Here is a 22,828-nt window from a genome sequence, read left to right as displayed (position 1 = left end):
AACCTCGTATGAATCTGATCTCAGGTCAGAATGGGTTAATCAGACCAGTGTGTGTCCAGTGCAAACCTCGTATGAATCTGATCTCAGGTCAGAACGGGTTAATTAATTAACCCTTTCCTTCCCTGTTCTGTTCTGGTCATCCAGGCCAGCAGAGAGCGCAACTACCACATCTTCTACCAGCTGTGTGGCTCCGCCCACCTCCCCGAGTTCAAGACGCTCCGCTTGGGTAGGTGACCTCTGACCCCACCATGACCTCTGGTCGGGTGGTGACCCCATGACTGACACCTACCTGGCTGATAGAGGAGGGGGGGGGAGGAAATGCTAAATATATATACAGTAAATATACATGTATTTTTATAATTGGGGTTTAACCCATTCTGGAGGTCGGGAACCCCTTTTGGTGTTTTAAGCATTATGTTATGCTTTATAGCTATTGAAAAATAGCAGATCTACAAGCTCGTGGCGCGCCACCGAGTGACGCGCTACGAGCTTGTAGATCTGCTATTTTTGAAAAGAATCGAAGAACGACTGACATAGAAACATATCTTTTTCAGAAAACTGTCAGGATGTAGAAGAACATTTTTATAGAATCTGATTTCTAAAATTATGTTATGCTTTAGCTATTGAAAAATAGCAGATCTAAAAGCTCATATCGCGCCACCGAGTGGCGCGCTACGAGCTTGTAGGTCTGCTATTTTTTTTAAATCGAAGAACGACTTTTTTTAGAATGTGATCTCAGGTCAGAATGGGTTAATCAGACCAGTGTGTGTCCAGTGGAAACCTCGTATGAATCTGATCTCAGGTCAGAATGGGTTCATCAGACCAGTGTGTGTCCAGTTGAAACCTCGTATGAAACTGATCTCAGGTCAGAATGGGTTATAATCAGACCAGTGTGTGTCCAGTGGAAACCTGGTATGAATCTGATCTCAGGTCAGAATGGGTTTTAAAGGTTGTTCTCTGTTTCTCCAGAGGGGGGCGCTGAGTACTTCCTGTGCACCAATCAGGGCCAGAGCTGTACCATCGAGGGAGTGGACGACGCCAAGCAACTTCTGGACACCAGGACGGCTCTGACGCTGTTAGGTAGGCTCCTATTGGTCCATCTGTCACTGTTAGGTAGGCTCCTATTGGTGGAGAGGACGGCTCTGTCACTGTTAGGTAGGCTCCTATTGGTGGAGAGGACCGCCCTGTCGCTGTTAGGTAGTTTCCTATTGGTGGAGAGGACGGCTCTGACGCTGTTAGGTAGGTTCCTATTGGTGGAGAGGACGGCTCTGACGCTGTTAGGTAGGCTCCTATTGGTGGAGAGGACGGCTCTGTCACTGTTAGGTAGGCTCCTATTGGTGGAGAGGACGGCTCTGTCACTGTTAGGTATAGGTTCCTATTGGTGGGGAGGACAGGTCTGACGCTGTTAGGTAGGTTCCTATTGGTGGAGAGGACGGCTCTGTCACTGTTAGGTAGGTTCCTATTGGTGGAGAGGACGGCCCTGTCACTGTTAGGTAGGTTCCTATTGGTGGAGAGGACGGCTCTGTCGCTGTTAGGTAGGTTCCTATTGGTGGAGAGGACGGCTCTGACGCTGTTAGGTAGGTTCCTATTGGTCCATCTGTCACTGTTAGGTAGGTTCCTATTGGTGGAGAGGACGGCTCTGTCACTGTTAGGTAGGTTACTATTGGTGGAGAGGACGGCTCTGACGCTGTTAGGTAGGTTCCTATTGGTGGAGAGGACAGGTCTGTCACTGTTAGGTAGGTTCCTATTGGTGGAGAGGACAGGTCTGTCACTGTTAGGTAGGTTCCTATTGGTGGAGAGGACGGCTCTGTCACTGTTAGGTAGGTTCCTATTGGTGGAGAGGACAGGTCTGTCACTGTTAGGTAGGTTCCTATTGGTGGAGAGGACAGGTCTGTCACTGTTAGGTAGGTTCCTATTGGTGGAGAGGACGGCTCTGTCACTGTTAGTTAGGTTCCTATTGGTGGAGAGGACGGGCCTGTCAATGTTAGGTAGGTTCCTATTGGTGGAGAGGACGGCTCTGTCACTGTTAGGTAGGTTCCTATTGGTGGAGAGGACGGCTCTGTCACTGTTAGGTAGGCTCCTATTGGTGGAGAGGACGGCTCTGTCACTGTTAGGTATAGGCTCCTATTGGTGGAGAGGACAGGTCTGTCACTGTTAGGTAGGTTCCTATTGGTGGAGAGGACGGCTCTGTCACTGTTAGGTAGGTTCCTATTGGTGGAGAGGACGGCTCTGTCACTGTTAGGTAGGTTCCTATTGGTGGAGAGGACGGCTCTGTCACTGTTAGGTAGGTTCCTATTGGTGGAGAGGACAGGTCTGTCACTGTTAGGTAGGTTCCTATTGGTGGAGAGGACAGGTCTGTCACTGTTAGGTAGGTTCCTATTGGTGGAGAGGACGGCTCTGTCACTGTTAGGTAGGTTCCTATTGGTGGAGAGGACAGGTCTGTCACTGTTAGGTAGGTTCCTATTGGTGGAGAGGACAGGTCTGACGCTGTTAGGTAGGTTCCTATTGGTGGAGAGGACGGCTCTGTCACTGTTAGGTAGGTTCCTATTGGTGGAGAGGACGGCTCTGTCACTGTTAGGTAGGTTCCTATTGGTGGAGAGGACGGCTCTGTCACTGTTAGGTAGGCTCCTATTGGTGGAGAGGACGGCTCTGTCACTGTTAGGTATAGGTTCCTATTGGTGGAGAGGACAGGTCTGACGCTGTTAGGTAGGTTCCTATTGGTGGAGAGGACGGCTCTGTCACTGTTAGGTAGGTTCCTATTGGTGGAGAGGACAGGTCTGTCACTGTTAGGTAGGTTCCTATTGGTGGAGAGGACGGCTCTGTCACTGTTAGGTAGGTTCCTATTGGTGGAGAGGACAGGTCTGTCACTGTTAGGTAGGTTCCTATTGGTGGAGAGGACAGGTCTGACGCTGTTAGGTAGGTTCCTATTGGTGGAGAGGACGGCTCTGTCACTGTTAGGTATAGGTTCCTATTGGTGGAGAGGACGGCTCTGTCACTGTTAGGTAGGTTCCTATTGGTGGAGAGGACGGCTCTGTCACTGTTAGGTAGGTTCCTATTGGTGGAGAGGACGGCTCTGTCACTGTTAGGTAGGCTCCTATTGGTGGAGAGGACAGGTCTGTCACTGTTAGGTATAGGTTCCTATTGGTGGAGAGGACGGCTCTGTCACTGTTAGGTAGGTTCCTATTGGTCCATCTGTCACTGTTAGGTAGGCTCCTATTGGTGGAGAGGACGGCTCTGTCACTGTTAGGTATAGGTTCCTATTGGTGGGGAGGACAGGTCTGACGCTGTTAGGTAGGTTCCTATTGGTGGAGAGGACGGCTCTGTCACTGTTAGGTAGGTTCCTATTGGTGGAGAGGACGGCTCTGTCACTGTTAGGTAGGTTCCTATTGGTGGAGAGGACAGGTCTGTCACTGTTAGGTAGGCTCCTATTGGTGGAGAGGACGGCTCTGACGCTGTTAGGTAGGTTCCTATTGGTGGAGAGGACAGGTCTGTCACTGTTAGGTAGGCTCCTATTGGTGGAGAGGACGGCTCTGTCACTGTTAGGTAGGTTCCTATTGGTGGAGAGGACGGCTCTGTCACTGTTAGGTAGGTTCCTATTGGTGGAGAGGACGGCTCTGTCACTGTTAGGTAGGCTCCTATTGGTGGAGAGGACGGCTCTGTCACTGTTAGGTATAGGTTCCTATTGGTGGAGAGGACAGGTCTGACGCTGTTAGGTAGGTTCCTATTGGTGGAGAGGACGGCTCTGTCACTGTTAGGTAGGTTCCTATTGGTCCATCTGTCACTGTTAGGTAGGCTCCTATTGGTGGAGAGGACGGCTCTGTCACTGTTAGGTATAGGTTCCTATTGGTGGGGAGGACAGGTCTGACGCTGTTAGGTAGGTTCCTATTGGTGGAGAGGACGGCTCTGTCACTGTTAGGTAGGTTCCTATTGGTGGAGAGGACGGCCCTGTCACTGTTAGGTAGGTTCCTATTGGTGGAGAGGACGGCTCTGTCGCTGTTAGGTAGGTTCCTATTGGTGGAGAGGACGGCTCTGACGCTGTTAGGTAGTTTCCTATTGGTGGAGAGGACGGCTCTGACGCTGTTAGGTAGGTTCCTATTGGTCCATCTGTCACTGTTAGGTAGGCTCCTATTGGTGGAGAGGACCGCCCTGTCGCTGTTAGGTAGTTTCCTATTGGTGGAGAGGACGGCTCTGATGCTGTTAGGTAGGTTCCTATTGGTCCATCTGTCACTGTTAGGTAGGTTCCTATTGGTGGAGAGGACGGCTATGACGCTGTTAGGTAGTTTCCTATTGGTGGAGAGGACGGCTCTGACGCTGTTAGGTAGGTTCCTATTGGTCCATCTGTCACTGTTAGGTAGGCTCCTATTGGTGGAGAGGACCGCCCTGTCGCTGTTAGGTAGTTTCCTATTGGTGGAGAGGACGGCTCTGATGCTGTTAGGTAGGTTCCTATTGGTGGAGAGGACGGCTCTGTCACTGTTAGGTAGGCTCCTATTGGTGGAGAGGACGGCTCTGTCACTGTTAGGTATAGGTTCCTATTGGTGGAGAGGACAGGTCTGACGCTGTTAGGTAGGTTCCTATTGGTGGAGAGGACGGCTCTGTCACTGTTAGGTAGGTTCCTATTGGTGGAGAGGACGGCTCTGTCACTGTTAGGTAGGTTACTATTGGTGGAGAGGACGGCTCTGACGCTGTTAGGTAGGCTCCTATTGGTGGAGAGGACGGCTCTGTCACTGTTAGGTAGGTTCCTATTGGTGGAGAGGACAGGTCTGTCACTGTTAGGTAGGTTCCTATTGGTGGAGAGGACGGCTCTGTCACTGTTAGGTAGGTTCCTATTGGTGGAGAGGACGGCTCTGTCACTGTTAGGTAGGTTCCTATTGGTGGAGAGGACAGGTCTGTCACTGTTAGGTAGGTTCCTATTGGTGGAGAGGACGGCTCTGTCACTGTTAGTTAGGTTCCTATTGGTGGAGAGGACGGGCCTGTCAATGTTAGGTAGGTTCCTATTGGTGGAGAGGACGGCTCTGTCACTGTTAGGTAGGCTCCTATTGGTGGAGAGGACAGGTCTGTCACTGTTAGGTAGGTTCCTATTGGTGGAGAGGACAGGTCTGTCACTGTTAGGTAGGTTCCTATTGGTGGAGAGGACAGGTCTGACGCTGTTAGGTAGGTTCCTATTGGTGGAGAGGACGGCTCTGTCACTGTTAGGTAGGTTCCTATTGGTGGAGAGGACGGGTCTGTCACTGTTAGGTAGGTTCCTATTGGTCCATCTGTCACTGTTAGGTAGGTTCCTATTGGTGGAGAGGACGGCTCTGTCACTGTTAGGTAGGTTCCTATTGGTCCATCTGTCACTGTTAGGTAGGTTCCTATTGGTGGAGAGGACCGCCCTGTCACTGTTAGGTAGGCTCTTATTGGTGGAGAGGACGGCTCTGTCACTGTTAGGTAGGCTCCTATTGGTGGAGAGGACGGGCCTGTCAATGTTAGGTAGGTTCCTATTGGTGGAGAGGACGGCTCTGTCACTGTTAGGTAGGCTCCTATTGGTGGAGAGGACAGGTCTGTCACTGTTAGGTAGGTTCCTATTGGTGGAGAGGAGCGCTTCTTTCAGGTATCCGTGTTGAGGTTCTTGATCCATTGTTTTTCATTAAAACGTCTTTGTCCTAAAACTGTCCAGTTGGGATTGTGTTGAAGTCCAGATACTTTTAGAGCTTCAATGCCGTGAGCCATGTAATGTTGAACAATCCTTGTAGTTGTCTTTTTTGCATTGTTAATATTGTATCTGTGTTGACTCAGCCTTGCAGCTATTGTTTTACTCGTTTCTCCGACATATTGTAAGCCACATTTTTTTCACATGTGATTAAATAAACACAGTTGCTGGTGCTGGCTGTTATCTGTTGTTTAATCTCCAACATGCATTTTGTAGTTCTGTGTTGTTTCCTTTTAGCTTGCTGTGTACCAGATAGTCTTTAAGATTTTTGTTTTTTCTGTAAGCCGATAATCTTTTTATTTTCTTTTTTATTTAAAGTTTCGCTAAAACTGCCATTTTTTGGCAGAAGGAGAAGGAAAAACACAACTAACAATAACAATAAAGGACCAAGTCCTTTCAGGACTGCTTGGTCCTTTAAATAAAAAAATATCATAGAAATAAATACACAATAAAGAGAGTTCCACCGTGTTCAGTTTGGAACATACAGACACAGGTTTGTGTTTCCACCGCATTGTGTTGGACGGAACAATTGTCATTGTTTGATGCCTAGCTGAATGGTTAGAGAGCCTGTCTGGAGAGAAGGAGTCTCCTGAGGTTTGAATCTCAGTAAGTGATGCTGAGAGGTGGCTCACCATCAGGTGGGATGAGATGTTGATCCATCATTTCTTGATCTTTCTGCTGTTCCTTCGTCTGGAATGTGGTCTCGGTTGTTGTTGTCGTCTGTTGTCGTTGGTTGCCATGGCTGCCAGTTCCCACCTGATGTCGTGTGGGAGTTCTGATTGGTCCAGAGCGTACTGAATAACTTCTAGCTTACATAACGTCTTAAGACGAGGACTCAAGTCTAAGATGAACAGCTCATCAGAGATAGTGTATTCTCCTTTGGATCCTCCAAAGAGGATGATATGATCTCCCACAATGCAACAGCACATACCATGCATTGGACATGGTCCTTTCCCCTTGGGCTCAACCTTCTTCCAGGAGAAGGTCTCTGGACTGAATCTCCACACATCATTGAAGGTCTGGTTATCGTTGCAGCCACCAAATATGTACAGCTCTCCATTGTAGGTAAATGCTGAATTATACCAGCGTCCTTCTGGTAGAAGTTGTGTAGAAGGTGTGTCCAGCCAGACGTTGGTCTCTGTGTCAAACACTCTGATGCTGTTGTAGACCCCCTGGTACCCCCTCCTGCCCCCGAATACAAACATCTTGGTACCAATGATGGTGGCAGAGTGAAGGCGTGAAGCAGGAGGTGGAGTTCCTCTGGTGTTAATTAAAGACCAGACCATTGTGCTGGTGTCCAACTTGTACATGTCATTAGTGCTTCCAGTCAGCTTGGTGTCTCCTCCATGGATAAACATGACCTTCTCCAACACACAGGCTGAGTGGCAGCTCCTCCCCTCTGGAACAGTCCCAGAAACCCTGGGTTGGGACCAACTGTGGGCGTCGACATCAAATGCATAAAGCACATTGCAGTAAGGATCAGTGCCTCCCCAGATGTAGACTGTATCTTCAACCAACACAGCTGTGTGGCCGTAGTGCTTGAATGGAACCTCAAGGTCACCGTCTCCTCTTCCTGGTTCCACTGGAGGTAACTTCTTCCAGCATAAAGACACTGTGTTGAAGACATGGACATCCATCTGTTCCATGTTGTTGGAGGTCATTTCATAACAGTTGCCTCCAAAGGAATACAGTTTGTTCCTCACTGCTACAGCAGTATGATGGGCTCGCTTTGGTCCTCCTGCTTTGGAAACGGTCCAAGACAACATCAGTCTGTCTGTCTGTCTGTCTGTCTGTCTGTCTGTCTGTCTGTCTGTCTGTCTGTCTGTCTGTCTGTCTGTCTGTCTGTCTGTCTGTCTGTCTGTCTGTCTGTCTGTCTGTCTGTCTGTCTGTCTGTCTGTCTGTCTGTCTGTCTGTCTGTCTGTCTGTCTGTCTGTCTGTCTGTCTGTCTGTCTGTCTGTCTGTCTGTCTGTCTGTCTGTCTGTCTGTCTGTCTGTCTGTCTGTCTGTCTGTCTGTCTGTCTGTCTGTCTGTCTGTCTGTCTGTCTGTCTGTCTGTCTGTCTGTCTGTCTGTCTGTCTGTCTGTCTGTCTGTCTGTCTGTCTGTCTGTCTGTCTGTCTGTCTGTCTGTCTGTCTGTCTGTCTGTCTGTCTGTCTGTCTGTCTGTCTGTCTGTCTGTCTGTCTGTCTGTCTGTCTGTCTGTCTGTCTGTCTGTCTGTCTGTCTGTCTGTCTGTCTGTCTGTCTGTCTGTCTGTCTGTCTGTCTGTCTGTCTGTCTGTCTGTCTGTCTGTCTGTCTGTCTGTCTGTCTGTCTGTCTGTCTGTCTGTCTGTCTGTCTGTCTGTCTGTCTGTCTGTCTGTCTGTCTGTCTGTCTGTCTGTCTGTCTGTCTGTCTGTCTGTCTGTCTGTCTGTCTGTCTGTCTGTCTGTCTGTCTGTCTGTCTGTCTGTCTGTCTGTCTGTCTGTCTGTCTGTCTGTCTGTCTGTCTGTCTGTCTGTCTGTCTGTCTGTCTGTCTGTCTGTCTGTCTGTCTGTCTGTCTGTCTGTCTGTCTGTCTGTCTGTCTGTCTGTCTGTCTGTTCTCTCTCTCTCGACGTCTACAGTCATTTTCAACACGGTGCATCATCTTATATCTTCTGGTGTGACATCACACGAGACACAAACTGTTGCCATGCACGCCTTAACGACGCCAATTAGTGCAGCTGTTCTTCATCTGCACCCTTTGAACTCTATTGCTATATTTACTTCATTGCGGCTACCTTGGGGTCTATGGATCTATGGGTGTATGGATATATGGATCTATGGATCTATGGGTCTTCCACACGCTACAGGGTTCCCTAACACTGAGCTGTGTTGTATTTTGAGGCTGTGTGTGTGTGTGTGTGTGTGTGTGTGTGTGTGTGTGTGTGTGTGTGTGTGTGCGTGCATGCGTGGAATGTGCTCAAGCTGACTGACTGGCTGAGCACGGAATGTGATGTATGGTGATAACAGTGCCGCTCACGTCACGCGGGTGTGATATCTTTCTCCATATCGCTGTGTGAGAGACAGTCCACTGAGCAACTCAAAGTGAGGCTGAATGACAAGCATTTTGCATTCTGGCTCTTTGAGGGGAGCTAGCGCCCCCTATGGCCAGCTTGGTGAGTTTGTGTGTTCTCAGGGGCGGCCTTAGGAATCTGGAGGCCTGTTTCAAGACCAAATATGAGGCCCCCATATACCTATGACATCATTATTTTGTTGATACAGCCGTATATTGATACGAATAGTTTGACTGTTCAATATCACACGCAGCCAATTAGCAACAACAACGGACGGCTCTGTCACTGTTAGGTATGTTCCTATTGGTGGAGAGGACGGGTCTGTCAATGTTAGGTAGGTTCCTATTGGTGGAGAGGACGGCTCTGACGCTGTTAGTTAGGTTCCTATTGGTGGAGAGGACGGCTCTGTCACTGTTAGGTAGGTTCCTATTGGTGGAGAGGACGGCTCTGACGCTGTTAGGTAGGTTCCTATTGGTCCATCTGTCACTGTTAGGTAGGTTCCTATTGGTGGAGAGGACAGGTCTGTCACTGTTAGGTAGGCTCCTATTGGTGGAGAGGACGGGTCTGTCACTGTTAGGTAGGTTCCTATTGGTGGAGAGGACGGCTCTGACGCTGTTAGGTAGGCTCCTATTGGTGGAGAGGACGGGTCTGTCACTGTTAGGTAGGCTCCTATTGGTGGAGAGGACGGGTCTGTCAATGTTAGGTAGGTTCCTATTGGTGGAGAGGACGGCTCTGTCACTGTTAGTTAGGTTCCTATTGGTGGAGAGGACGGCTCTGACGCTGTTACGTAGGTTCCTATTGGTGGAGAGGACGGCCCTGTCACTGTTAGGTAGGTTCCTATTGGTGGAGAGGACGGCTCTGTCACTGTTAGGTAGGCTCCTATTGGTGGAGAGGACGGCTCTGTCACTGTTAGGTAGGTTCCTATTGGTGGAGAGGACGGCTCTGACGCTGTTAGGTAGGTTCCTATTGGTGGAGAGGACAGGTCTGACACTGTTAGGTAGGCTCCTATTGGTGGAGAGGACGGCTCTGTCACTGTTAGGTAGGCTCCTATTGGTGGAGAGGACGGCTCTGTCACTGTTAGGTAGGTTCCTATTGGTGGAGAGGACGGCTCTGTCACTGTTAGGTAGGCTCCTATTGGTGGAGAGGACGGCTCTGTCACTGTTAGGTAGGCTCCTATTGGTGGAGAGGACGGCTCTGTCACTGTTAGGTAGGCTCCTATTGGTGGAGAGGACGGCTCTGACGCTGTTAGGTAGGCTCCTATTGGTGGAGAGGACGGCTCTGTCACTGTTAGGTAGGTTCCTATTGGTGGAGAGGACGGCTCTGTCACTGTTAGGTAGGTTCCTATTGGTGGAGAGGACAGGTCTGTCACTGTTAGGTAGGTTCCTATTGGTGGAGAGGACGGCTCTGTCACTGTTAGGTAGGTTCCTATTGGTGGAGAGGACAGGTCTGTCACTGTTAGGTAGGTTCCTATTGGTGGAGAGGACGGCTCTGTCACTGTTAGGTATAGGTTCCTATTGGTGGAGAGGACGGCTCTGTCACTGTTAGGTAGGTTCCTATTGGTGGAGAGGACGGCTCTGTCACTGTTAGGTAGGTTCCTATTGGTGGAGAGGACAGGTCTGTCACTGTTAGGTAGGTTCCTATTGGTGGAGAGGACGGCTCTGTCACTGTTAGGTAGGTTCCTATTGGTGGAGAGGACAGGTCTGTCACTGTTAGGTAGGTTCCTATTGGTGGAGAGGACGGCTCTGTCACTGTTAGGTATAGGTTCCTATTGGTGGAGAGGACGGCTCTGTCACTGTTAGGTATAGGTTCCTATTGGTGGAGAGGACGGCTCTGTCACTGTTAGGTAGGCTCCTATTGGTGGAGAGGACGGCTCTGTCACTGTTAGGTAGGTTCCTATTGGTGGAGAGGACAGGTCTGTCACTGTTAGGTAGGTTCCTATTGGTGGAGAGGACGGCTCTGTCACTGTTAGGTAGGTTCCTATTGGTGGAGAGGACGGCTCTGTCACTGTTAGGTAGGTTCCTATTGGTGGAGAGGACAGGTCTGTCACTGTTAGGTAGGTTCCTATTGGTGGAGAGGACGGCTCTGTCACTGTTAGGTAGGTTCCTATTGGTGGAGAGGACGGCTCTGTCACTGTTAGGTAGGCTCCTATTGGTGGAGAGGACGGCTCTGACGCTGTTAGGTAGGCTCCTATTGGTGGAGAGGACGGCTCTGTCACTGTTAGGTAGGTTCCTATTGGTGGAGAGGACAGGTCTGTCACTGTTAGGTAGGTTCCTATTGGTGGAGAGGACGGCTCTGTCACTGTTAGGTAGGTTCCTATTGGTGGAGAGGACAGGTCTGTCACTGTTAGGTAGGTTCCTATTGGTGGAGAGGACGGCTCTGTCACTGTTAGGTATAGGTTCCTATTGGTGGAGAGGACGGCTCTGTCACTGTTAGGTATAGGTTCCTATTGGTGGAGAGGACGGCTCTGTCACTGTTAGGTAGGTTCCTATTGGTGGAGAGGACGGCTCTGTCACTGTTAGGTAGGTTCCTATTGGTGGAGAGGACAGGTCTGTCACTGTTAGGTAGGTTCCTATTGGTGGAGAGGACGGCTCTGTCACTGTTAGGTAGGTTCCTATTGGTGGAGAGGACAGGTCTGTCACTGTTAGGTAGGTTCCTATTGGTGGAGAGGACGGCTCTGTCACTGTTAGGTATAGGTTCCTATTGGTGGAGAGGACGGCTCTGTCACTGTTAGGTATAGGTTCCTATTGGTGGAGAGGACGGCTCTGTCACTGTTAGGTAGGCTCCTATTGGTGGAGAGGACGGCTCTGTCACTGTTAGGTAGGTTCCTATTGGTGGAGAGGACAGGTCTGTCACTGTTAGGTAGGTTCCTATTGGTGGAGAGGACGGCTCTGTCACTGTTAGGTAGGTTCCTATTGGTGGAGAGGACGGCTCTGTCACTGTTAGGTAGGTTCCTATTGGTGGAGAGGACAGGTCTGTCACTGTTAGGTAGGTTCCTATTGGTGGAGAGGACGGCTCTGTCACTGTTAGGTAGGTTCCTATTGGTGGAGAGGACGGCTCTGTCACTGTTAGGTAGGTTCCTATTGGTGGAGAGGACGGCTCTGTCACTGTTAGGTAGGCTCCTATTGGTGGAGAGGACAGGTCTGTCACTGTTAGGTAGGCTCCTATTGGTGGAGAGGACGGCTCTGTCACTGTTAGGTAGGCTCCTATTGGTGGAGAGGACAGGTCTGTCACTGTTAGGTAGGTTCCTATTGGTGGAGAGGAGCGCTTCTTTCAGGTATCCGTGTTGAGGTTCTTGATCCATTGTTTTTCATTAAAACGTCTTTGTCCTAAAACTGTCCAGTTGGGATTGTGTTGAAGTCCAGATACTTTTAGAGCTTCAATGCCGTGAGCCATGTAATGTTGAACAATCCTTTTAGTTGTCTTTTTTGCATTGTTAATATTGTATCTGTGTTGTCTCAGCCTTGTAGCTATTGTTTTACCTGTTTCTCCAACATATTGTAAGCCACATTTTTCACATGTGATTAAATAAACACAGTTGCTGGTGCTGGCTGTTATCTGTTGTTTAATCTCCAACATGCATTTTCTAGTTCCGTGTTGTTTCCTTTTAGCTTGCTGTGTACCAGATAGTCTTTAATATTTTTGTTTTTTCTGTAAGCCGATAATCTTTTTATTTTCTTTTTTATTTAAAGTTTCGCTAAAACTGCCATTTTTTGGCAGAAGGAGAAGGAAAAACACAACTAACAATAACAATAAAGGACCAAGTCCTTTCAGGACTGCTTGGTCCTTTAAATAAAAAAAGATCATAGAAATAAATACACAATAAAGAGAGTTCCACCGTGTTCAGTTTGGAACATACAGACACATGTTTGTGTTTCCACCGCATTGTGTTGGACGGAACAATTGACGAACAATTGTCATTGTTTGATGCCTAGCTGAATGGTTAGAGAGCCTGTCTGGAGAGAAGGAGTCTCCTGAGGTTTGAATCTCAGTAAGAGATGCTGAGAGGTGGCTCACCATCAGGTGGGATGAGATGTTGATCCATCATTTCTTGATCTTTCTGCTGTTCCTTCGTCTGGAATGTGGTCTCGGTTGTTGTTGTCGTCTGTTGTCGTTGGTTGCCATGGCTGCCAGTTCCCACCTGATGTTGTGTGGGAGTTCTGATTGGTCCAGAGCGTACTGAATAACTGCTAGCTTGCATAACGTTTTAAGACGAGGACTCAAGTCTAAGATGAACAGCTCATCAGAGATAGTGTGATCTCCTTTGGATCCTCCAAAGAGGATGATATGATCTCCCACAATGCAACAGCACATACCCTCCAATGGACATGGTCCTTTCCCCTTGGGCTCAACCTTCTTCCAGGAGAAGGTCTCTGGACTGAATTTCCACAAATCATTGAAGGTCTGGTTATCGTTGCAGCCACCAAATATGTACAGCTCTCCATTGTAGGTAAATGCTGAATGACACCAGCGTCCTTCTGGTAGAAGTTGTGCAGAAGGTGTGTTCAGCCAGACGTTGGTCTCTGTGTCAAACACTCTGATGGTGTTGTTGACCTCCTGGTACCCCCTCCCGCCCCCGAATACAAACATCTTGGTACCAATGATGGTGGCAGAGTGACATTGTGAATCAGGAGGTGGAGTTCCTCTGGTGTTAATTAAAGTCCAGACCATTGTGCTGGTGTCCAACTTGTACATGTCATTAGTGTATCCAATCAGCTTGGTGTATCCTCCATGGATAAACATGACCTTCTCCAACACACAGGCTGAGTGGTAGCTCCTCCCCTCTGGAACAGTCCCAGAAACCCTGGGTTGGAACCATCTGTGGGAGTCGACATCAAATGCATAAAGCACATTGCAGTAAGGATAGCCTCCCCAGATGTAGACTGTATCTTCAACCAACACAGCTGTGTGGCCGTAGCGCTTGGATGGAACCTCAAGGTGACCGTCCCCTCTTCCACGTTTCACTGGAGGTAACTTCTTCCAGCATAAAGACACTGTGTTGAAGACATGGACATCCATCTGTCCCATGTTGTTGAAGGTCCTTCCATCACAGTAGCCTCCAAAGGAATACAGTTTGTTCCTCACTGCTACAGCAGCATGATGGGCTCGCTTTGGTCCTCCTGCTTTGGAAACGGTCCAAGACAACATCACCCTGTCTGTCTGTCTGTCTGTCTGTCTGTCTGTCTGTCTGTCTGTCTGTCTGTCTGTCTGTCTGTCTGTCTGTCTGTCTGTCTGTCTGTCTGTCTGTCTGTCTGTCTGTCTGTCTGTCTGTCTGTCTGTCTGTCTGTCTGTCTGTCTGTCTCTCTCTCGACGTCTACAGTCATTTTCAACACGGTGCATCATCTTATATCTTCTGGTGTGACATCACACGAGACACAAACTGTTTCCATGCACGCCTTAACGACGCCAATTAGTGCAGCTGTTCTTCATCTGCACCCTTTGAACTCTATTGCTATATTTATTAGCATATGGGTCTTCCACACGCTACAGGGTTCCCTAACACTGAGCTGTGTTGTATTTTGAGGCTGTGTGTGTGTGTGTGTGTGTGTGTGTGTGTGTGTGTGTGTGTGTGTGTGTGTGTGTGTGTGTGTGTGTGTGTGTGTGTGTGTGTGTGTGTGTGTGTGTGTGTGTGTGTGTGTGTGTGTGTGCGTGCGTGTGCGTGTGCGTGGAATGTGCTCAAGCTGACTGGCTGAGCACGGAATGTGATGTATGGTGATAACAGTGCCGCTCACGTCACGCGGGTGTGATATTTTTCTCCATATCGCTGTGTGAGAGACAGTCCACTGAGCAACTCAAAGTGAGGCTGAATGACAAGCATTTTGCATTCTGGCTCTTTGAGGGGAGCTAGCGCCCCCTATGGCCAGCTTGGTGTGTTTGTGTGTTCTCAGGAATCTGGAGGCCCGTTTGAAGACCAAATATGAGGCCCCCATATACCTATGACATCATTATTTTGTTGATACAGCCGTATATTGATACGAATAGTTTGACTGTTCAAATATCACACGCAGCCAATTAGCAACAACAACGGACGGCTCTGTCACTGTTAGGTATGTTCCTATTGGTGGAGAGGACGGCTCTGTCACTGTTACTTAGGTTCCTATTGGTGGAGAGGACGGGTCTGTCACTGTTAGGTAGGTTCCTATTGGTGGAGAGGACGGCTCTGACGCTGTTAGGTAGGTTCCTATTGGTCCATCTGTCACTGTTAGGTAGGTTCCTATTGGTGGAGAGGACGGGTCTGTCACTGTTAGGTAGGCTCCTATTGGTGGAGAGGACGGGTCTGTCAATGTTAGGTAGGTTCCTATTGGTGGAGAGGACGGCTCTGTCACTGTTAGGTAGGCTCCTATTGGTCCATCTGTCACTGTTAGGTAGGCTCCTATTGGTGGAGAGGACAGGTCTGTCACTGTTAGGTAGGTTCCTATTGGTGGAGAGGAACGCTTCTTTTAGGTATCAGTGAAGGGGACCAGTTCCATTACATTGTGTTGTGTCCTAGGTTAGGTATCAGTGAAGGAGACCAGTTCCATTACATTGTGTTGTGTCCTAGGTTAGGTATCAGTGAAGGGGACCAGTTCCATTACATTGTGTTGTGTCCTAGGTTAGGTATCAGTGAAGGGGACCAGTTCCATTACATTGTGTTGTGTCCTAGGTTAGGTATCAGTGAAGGGGACCAGTTCCATTACATTGTGTTGTGTCCTAGGTATCAGTGAAGGGGACCAGTTCCATTACATTGTGTTGTGTCCTAGGTATCAGTGAAGGGGACCAGTTCCATTACATTGTGTTGTGTCCTTTAGGTTAGGTATCAGTGAAGGGGACCAGTTCCATTACATTGTGTTGTGTCCTAGGTATCAGTGAAGGAGACCAGTTCCATTACATTGTGTTGTGTCCTAGGTTAGGTATCAGTGAAGGGGACCAGTTCCATTACATTGTGTTGTGTCCTAGGTATCAGTGAAGGGGACCAGTTCCATTACATTGTGTTGTGTCCTAGGTATCAGTGAAGGGGACCAGTTCCATTACATTGTGTTGTGTCCTTTAGGTTAGGTATCAGTGAAGGGGACCAGTTCCATTACATTGTGTTGTGTCCTAGGTTAGGTATCAGTGAAGGAGACCAGTTCCATTACATTGTGTTGTGTCCTAGGTATCAGTGAAGGAGACCAGTTCCATTACATTGTGTTGTGTCCTAGGTTAGGTATCAGTGAAGGAGACCAGTTCCATTACATTGTGTTGTGTCCTAGGTATCAGTGAAGGAGACCAGTTCCATTACATTGTGTTGTGTCCTAGGTTAGGTATCAGTGAAGGAGACCAGTTCCATTACATTGTGTTGTGTCCTAGGTTAGGTATCAGTGAAGGGGACCAGTTCCATTACATTGTGTTGTGTCCTAGGTTAGGTATCAGTGAAGGAGACCAGTTCCATTACATTGTGTTGTGTCCTAGGTTAGGTATCAGTGAAGGGGACCAGTTCCATTACATTGTGTTGTGTCCTAGGTTAGGTATCAGTGAAGGGGACCAGTTCCATTACATTGTGTTGTGTCCTAGGTTAGGTATCAGTGAAGGGGACCAGTTCCATTACATTGTGTTGTGTCCTAGGTTAGGTATCAGTGAAGGGGACCAGTTCCATTACATTGTGTTGTGTCCTAGGTTAGGTATCAGTGAAGGGGACCAGTTCCATTACATTGTGTTGTGTCCTAGGTTAGGTATCAGTGAAGGGGACCAGTTCCATTACATTGTGTTGTGTCCTAGGTTAGGTATCAGTGAAGGGGACCAGTTCCATTACATTGTGTTGTGTCCTCTAGGTATCAGTGAAGGAGACCAGATGGCTGTGTTCCAGATCCTAGCATCCATCCTTCACCTGAGCAACGTGGAGGTGAAGGAGACATCGGCTGACAGCAGCACCATCTCCGTGAGTTAACCCCATTCTGACCTGAGATCAGATTCATACGAGGTTTCCACTGGACACACACTGGTCTGATTAACCCATTCTGACCTGAGATCAGATTTTTAAAAAATGTCAGTCGTTCTTCGATTTTTCAAAAATATCAGACCTACAAGCTCGTAGCGCGCCACTCGGTGGCGCGCTATGAGCTTGTAGATCTGCTATTTTTCAATAGCTAAAGCATAACATGATGCCAACACCAAAATGGGTTCCCGTTCAGAATGCGTTAAACGCGTCACCGTCAGGGTTGTTTTCGTTGACTTAAAACTAAGACGAAAAACCTTTTTTTTCACTGACAAAAACTAAATGGAAACTAAATTAAAACTAAGCTATGATGACTAAAACTAAGACTAAATATACTGACAATTTCGTCAACAAATAAAAACTAGACTAAAATGTTATAGGAAGGGACTAGTGGACAAGAGATCCAGTGTAAGTCATAAGTCAGTATAAGTCACTTGGTTGCATGCCGAAAATAGCAGATCTACAAGTTCACAACGCGTCACAGCGCGACACGTTGTGTAGATCTGCTGTGTGTAGATCTGCTATTTTCAGCAAGTGAAAAAAGTAATTACGACAGCATCAAGACTCTTCTCCCTTCTCTAAAACACCCTGGACAACGCTCCACACGTCCCAGACTCTTCTACCTTCTCTAAAACACCCTGGACAATGCTCCACACGTCCCAGACTCTTCTCCCTTCTCTAAAACACCCTGGACAACGCTCCACACGTCCCAGACTCTTCTCCCTTCTCTAAAACACCCTAGACAACGCTCCACACGTCCCAGACTCTTCTCCCTCCTCTAAAACACCCTGGACAACGCTACACACGTCCCAGACTCTTCCCCCTTCTCTAAAACACCCTGGACAACGCTCCACACGTCCCAGACTCTTCTCCCTTCTCTACAACACCCTGGACAACGCTCCACGCGTCCCAGACTCTTCTCCCTTCTCTAAAACACCCTGGACAACGCTCCACACGTCCCAGACTCTTCTCCCTTCTCTAAAACACCCTGGACAACGCTCCACACGTCCCAGACTCTTCCCCCTTCTCTAAAACACCCTGGACAACGCTCCACAGGTCCCAGACTCTTCCCCCTTCTCTAAAACACCCTGGACAACGCTCCACACGTCCCAGACTCTTCTCCCTTCTCTAAAACACCCTGGACAACGCTCCACACGTCCCAGACTCTTCTCCCTTCTCTAAAACACCCTGGACAACGCTCCACACGTCCCAGACTCTTCTCCCTTCACCCTTCTCTAAAACACCCTGGACAACGCTCCACGCCTCCCAGACTCTTCCCCCTTCTCTAAAACACCCTGGACAACGCTCCACACGTCCCAGACTCTTCTCCCTTCTCTAAAACACCCTGGACAACGCTCCACACGTCCCAGACTCTTCTCCCTTCTCTAAAACACCCTAGACAACGCTCCACACGTCCCAGACTCTTCTCCCTCCTCTAAAACACCCTGGACAACGCTACACACGTCCCAGACTCTTCCCCCTTCTCTAAAACACCCTGGACAACGCTCCACACGTCCCAGACTCTTCTCCCTTCTCTACAACACCCTGGACAACGCTCCACGCGTCCCAGACTCTTCTCCCTTCTCTAAAACACCCTGGACAACGCTCCACACGTCCCAGACTCTTCTCCCTTCTCTAAAACACCCTGGACAACGCTCCACACGTCCCAGACTCTTCTCCCTTCTCTAAAACACCCTGGACAACGCTCCACACGTCCCAGACTCTTCTCCCTTCTCTAAAACACCCTGGACAACGCTCCACACGTCCCAGACTCTTCTCCCTTCTCTAAAACACCCTGGACAACGCTCCACACGTCCCAGACTCTTCTCCCTTCACCCTTCTCTAAAACACCCTGGACAACGCTCCACGCCTCCCAGACTCTTCCCCCTTCTCTAAAACACCCTGGACAACGCTCCACGCGTCCCAGACTCTTCTCCCTTCTCTAAAACACCCTGGACAACGCTCCACACGTCCCAGACTCTTCTCCCTTCTCTAAAACACCCTGGACAACGCTCCACACGTCCCAGACTCTTCTCCCTTCTCTAAAACACCCTAGACAACGCTCCACACGTCCCAGACTCTTCTCCCTTCTCTAAAACACCCTGGACAACGCTCCACACGTCCCAGACTCTTCTCCCTTCTCTAAAACACCCTGGACAACGCTCCACACGTCCCAGACTCTTCTCCCTTCTCTAAAACACCCTGGACAACGCTCCACACGTCCCAGACTCTTCTCCCTTCTCTAAAACACCCTGGACAGCGCTCCACGCGTCCCAGACTCTTCTCCCTTCTCTAAAACACCCTGGACAACGCTCCACGCGTCCCAGACTCTTCTCCCTTCTCTAAAACACCCTGGACAACGCTCCACACGTCCCAGACTCTTCTCCCTTCTCTAAAACACCCTGGACAACGCTCCACACGTCCCAGACTCTTCTCCCTTCTCTAAAACACCCTGGACAACGCTCCACACGTCCCAGACTCTTCTCCCTTCTCTAAAACACCCTGGACAACGCTCCACACGTCCTAGACTCCTCTCCCAGACTCATAGTTTCATTAGATATTCCACTGTTAGGTTCTTAGCCTACTTTATGATCCTAGATGTCTATTCATTCTATGTATGTGATGTATTTTATCCCCATGTGTTGTTGCTTACTTTAAATCGCTCTGGATTAACCCATTCTGACCTGAGATCAGATGTCGGTGACGATAACGACCTGTTATAAAGCATTTATAAACATTTATAAGCAGTTTGTAGATGAGTAACAATCACTGTTTGTTGACATCCGTAAATGTTTACCTAAACATTTACGGATGTCAACAATGATTGTTCATGATTATTACTCATCTACAAACGATTATAAATGTTTATAAATGCTTTATAACAGGTCGTTATTGTAAAGTGTCTTCTGACAGTTTTCTGAAAAAGCTATGTTTCTATGTCAGTCGTTCTTGTCGATTCTTCAGAAAATAGCAGACCTACAAGCTCGTATCGCGCCACTCGGTGGCGCGATACGAGCTTGTAGGTCTGCTGTTTTTAACCCATTCTGACCGGGAACCCATTTTGGTGTCGGCATCATGTTATGCTTTAGCTATTGAAAAATAGCAGACCTACAAGCTCATATCGCGCCACCGAGTGGCGCGATACGAGCTTGTAGATCTGCTATTTTTTGAAAAATCGAAGACATTTTTAGAATCTGATCTCAGGTCACAATGGGTTAAATAGCTAAAGCCCCCCCCTCCCCCTCCCCAGGCGGGCGACCCCCACCTCGGGGTGTTCTGTGAGCTGGTGGGCGTGGCCGATGCGGACATGTCCCATTGGCTGTGCCACAGGAAGCTGCAGACGGCGGTGGAGACGTACGTGAAGCCGGTGTCTTTGGGCGACGCGGTTCGAGGCCGCGACGCGCTGGCCAAGGCTCTGTACAGCAGGCTGTTCACGCTGCTGGTGGCACGCGTCAACGCCGCGCTGATGGCCTCCGACAAGACCGCCTCCTTCATCGGGATACTGGACATCTACGGGTTAGTGTTACTGTACTGTACTGTACTGTACTGTACTGTACTGTGCTGTACTGTGCTGTGCTGTGCTGTGCTGTGCTGTGCTGTGCTGTGCTGTACTGTACTGTACTGTACTGTGCTGTACTGTACTGTACTGTACTGTACTGTACAGACATCTACGGGTTAGTATTACTGTACTGTACTGTACAGACATCTACGGGTTAGTATTACTGTACTGTACTGTACTGTACTGTGCTGTGCTGTGCTGTGCTGTGCTGTGCTGTGCTGTGCTGTGCTGTGCTGTACTGTACTGTACTGTACTGTACTGTACTGTACAGACATCTACGGGTTAGTATTACTGTACTGTACTGTACTGTACTGTACAGACATCTACGGGTTAGTATTACTGTACTGTACTGTACTGTACTGTACTGTACTGTACTGTACTGTACTGTACTGTGCTGTACTGTGCTGTGCTGTGCTGTGCTGTGCTGTGCTGTGCTGTGCTGTACTGTGCTGTACTGTGCTGTACTGTACTGTACTGTACTGTACTGTACAGACATCTACGGGTTAGTATTACTGTACTGTACTGTACAGACATCTACGGGTTAGTATTACTGTACTGTACTGTACTGTACTGTGCTGTGCTGTGCTGTGCTGTGCTGTGCTGTGCTGTGCTGTGCTGTGCTGTACTGTACTGTACTGTACTGTACTGTACTGTACAGACATCTACGGGTTAGTATTACTGTACTGTACTGTACTGTACTGTACAGACATCTACGGGTTAGTATTACTGTACTGTACTGTACTGTACTGTACTGTACTGTACTGTACTGTACTGTACTGTACTGTACTGTACTGTACTGTACTGTACAGCAGACTGTACAGACATCTACGTGTTACTGTACTGTACTGTACTGTACTGTACTGTACTGTACTGTACTGTACTGTACTGTACTGTACTGTACTGTACTGTACTGTACTGTACTGTACTGTACTGTACTGTACTGTACAGCAGACTGTACAGACATCTACGGGTTAGTGTTACTGTACTGTACTGTACTGCACTGTACTGTACTGTACAGCAGACTGTACAGACATCTACGGGTTAGTATTACTGCTAGTATTACGACTAGTACTAGGACGGCATTAGAATCGCGATTCTAACTCGAATCGATTTTTTTTGACAGCCCTAATATGCATGTACTATGAGTTCAGGGGCTGTATTTTGCGTGTCTTAAGTACCAGGTCTTATTCCCTAACTTGAGTAAACTAAAGACCTGGAGGCGTGACCAATGCTCTTTATTTGGCCACTCAGAATAGCCAAAGAGCATTGGCCACGCCTCCAGGTCTTTAGTTTACTGAAGTTATAGGGAATAAGACCTGGTACTTAAAGACACGCAAAATACAGCCCCAGATGTCTAATGGCTACGGGGTAAGTGCTATCCCTGAAGCGACATGTAGAGAGCTCTGGATACTTCTATATCTCCTGCCTGATGGGAGGAGATTGGTTTAGGTTGAGACTGGCTCATGGGCTATGACATCACCATGGTACCATCGGTCAGAATATAAGACAATGAGATTTCCGCTTAAAGGACAACTTTAGTTTTTTTCAACCAAGGTTCATGTTTTAGGTTGTTATTAGACACAGCTGACAGCTCGATGGCGCCGTACTATGGCGACACGCTCAGAGCAGCTCTCGTCTTATTGTTTGTCTTCATGTTTTATGTCTCTGTCTCTTCGTGCATTGTTGTTTATGACCGTAAGACACTACTGGACATAAGATTGGATGTTCCCAGCGATTGGAAGCCGCGGTATTTACCGAGAGAACTCTACAACAACAACAACGCGGATACCCACGGAGCAGCAACAAACACAGACGGGGAAAGAGAGGTGGCGTCCTAGCGAGGTTACGAGGACGACCTACCAGACCCCCGATCCCCAGTATGCTGCTCGCTAACGTTCAGTCTCTCGATGAGAACAAGCTGGATGACCTCCACAGCCGCTTACGTTCACAGCGGGATATAAAGAACTGCTGTGTGTTTTGCTTCACAGAGTCGTGGTTGAGCTCAAACACACCCGACAGGGCGATACAACCGGAGGGGTTCTCTGTGTTCCGCACCGACCGTTCTAGGACGGTCACGGGCAAGTCGAAGGGAGGTGGTGTTTGTTTCCTCATCAATGACACTTGGTGCACAGACGTGGTTATTGCCTCACAGTACTGCTCGCCAGTACTAGAACATCTCACACTAAGGTGCAGGCCATTCTATCTCCCCAGGGAGTTCCCCTGTGTATTGCTAACGGCTGTTTACATCCCGCCAGAAGTCAAGGCAGCCGAGGCGTTGGATGAGCTGTATGGCGTTATTAGCAAACAGGAGACTATACACCCGGAGGCCGTATCAATTGTGGCGGGGGACTTTAACCACTGTAACATGAAAACTGTGTTACCAAAATACTACCAACATGTCAAATGCCCAACCAGAGGGAATAAAACTCTCGATCACTGTTACTCCACCATCAAGGCTGCTTATAGAGCGCTACCGCGCCCTCACTTTGGGAAATCCGACCACCTGGCCGTGCTTCTACTCCCTGCCTTTAAGCAGAAGGTGAAGTGTGAGCAGCCCACAGTGAGATCGGTACAGAGCTGGTCCACAGATCACGTTACTAAACTCCA

General features: G+C 48.6%; 2 protein-coding genes across 2 annotated transcripts in view; one reads left to right on the top strand and one right to left on the bottom strand.

Annotated features, from left to right (window-relative positions):
- The window catches only part of LOC310857296 (unconventional myosin-Va-like), a gene marked incomplete at its 3' end in the record, with an annotated part of 109,748 nt that overhangs the window by 28,611 nt on the left and 58,309 nt on the right, over positions 1–22,828 (top strand). The window contains exons 7-10 of the mRNA XM_083762909.1: positions 145–226; positions 970–1,080; positions 16,499–16,605; positions 19,913–20,178. Of these exons, the coding sequence (XP_083619035.1) occupies positions 145–226; positions 970–1,080; positions 16,499–16,605; positions 19,913–20,178 (566 nt within the window). The remainder of the gene's footprint in view (positions 1–144; positions 227–969; positions 1,081–16,498; positions 16,606–19,912; positions 20,179–22,828) is intronic.
- LOC310858005 (kelch domain-containing protein 3-like) lies at positions 12,756–13,859 on the bottom strand (the record flags this gene model as incomplete). The annotated part of the gene is made up of 1 exon (XM_083764049.1): positions 12,756–13,859. The coding sequence occupies one exon, from the start codon at positions 13,857–13,859 to the stop codon at positions 12,756–12,758; it is 1,104 nt and encodes a 367-aa protein (XP_083620175.1).

The sequence above is a fragment of the Protomyctophum parallelum genome, assembly GCF_964188405.1.
Source record: "Protomyctophum parallelum genome assembly, chromosome: 4".
Classification (NCBI taxonomy): Eukaryota; Metazoa; Chordata; class Actinopteri; order Myctophiformes; family Myctophidae; genus Protomyctophum; species Protomyctophum parallelum.
This window is presented reverse-complemented; position numbering and strand designations above follow the sequence as displayed.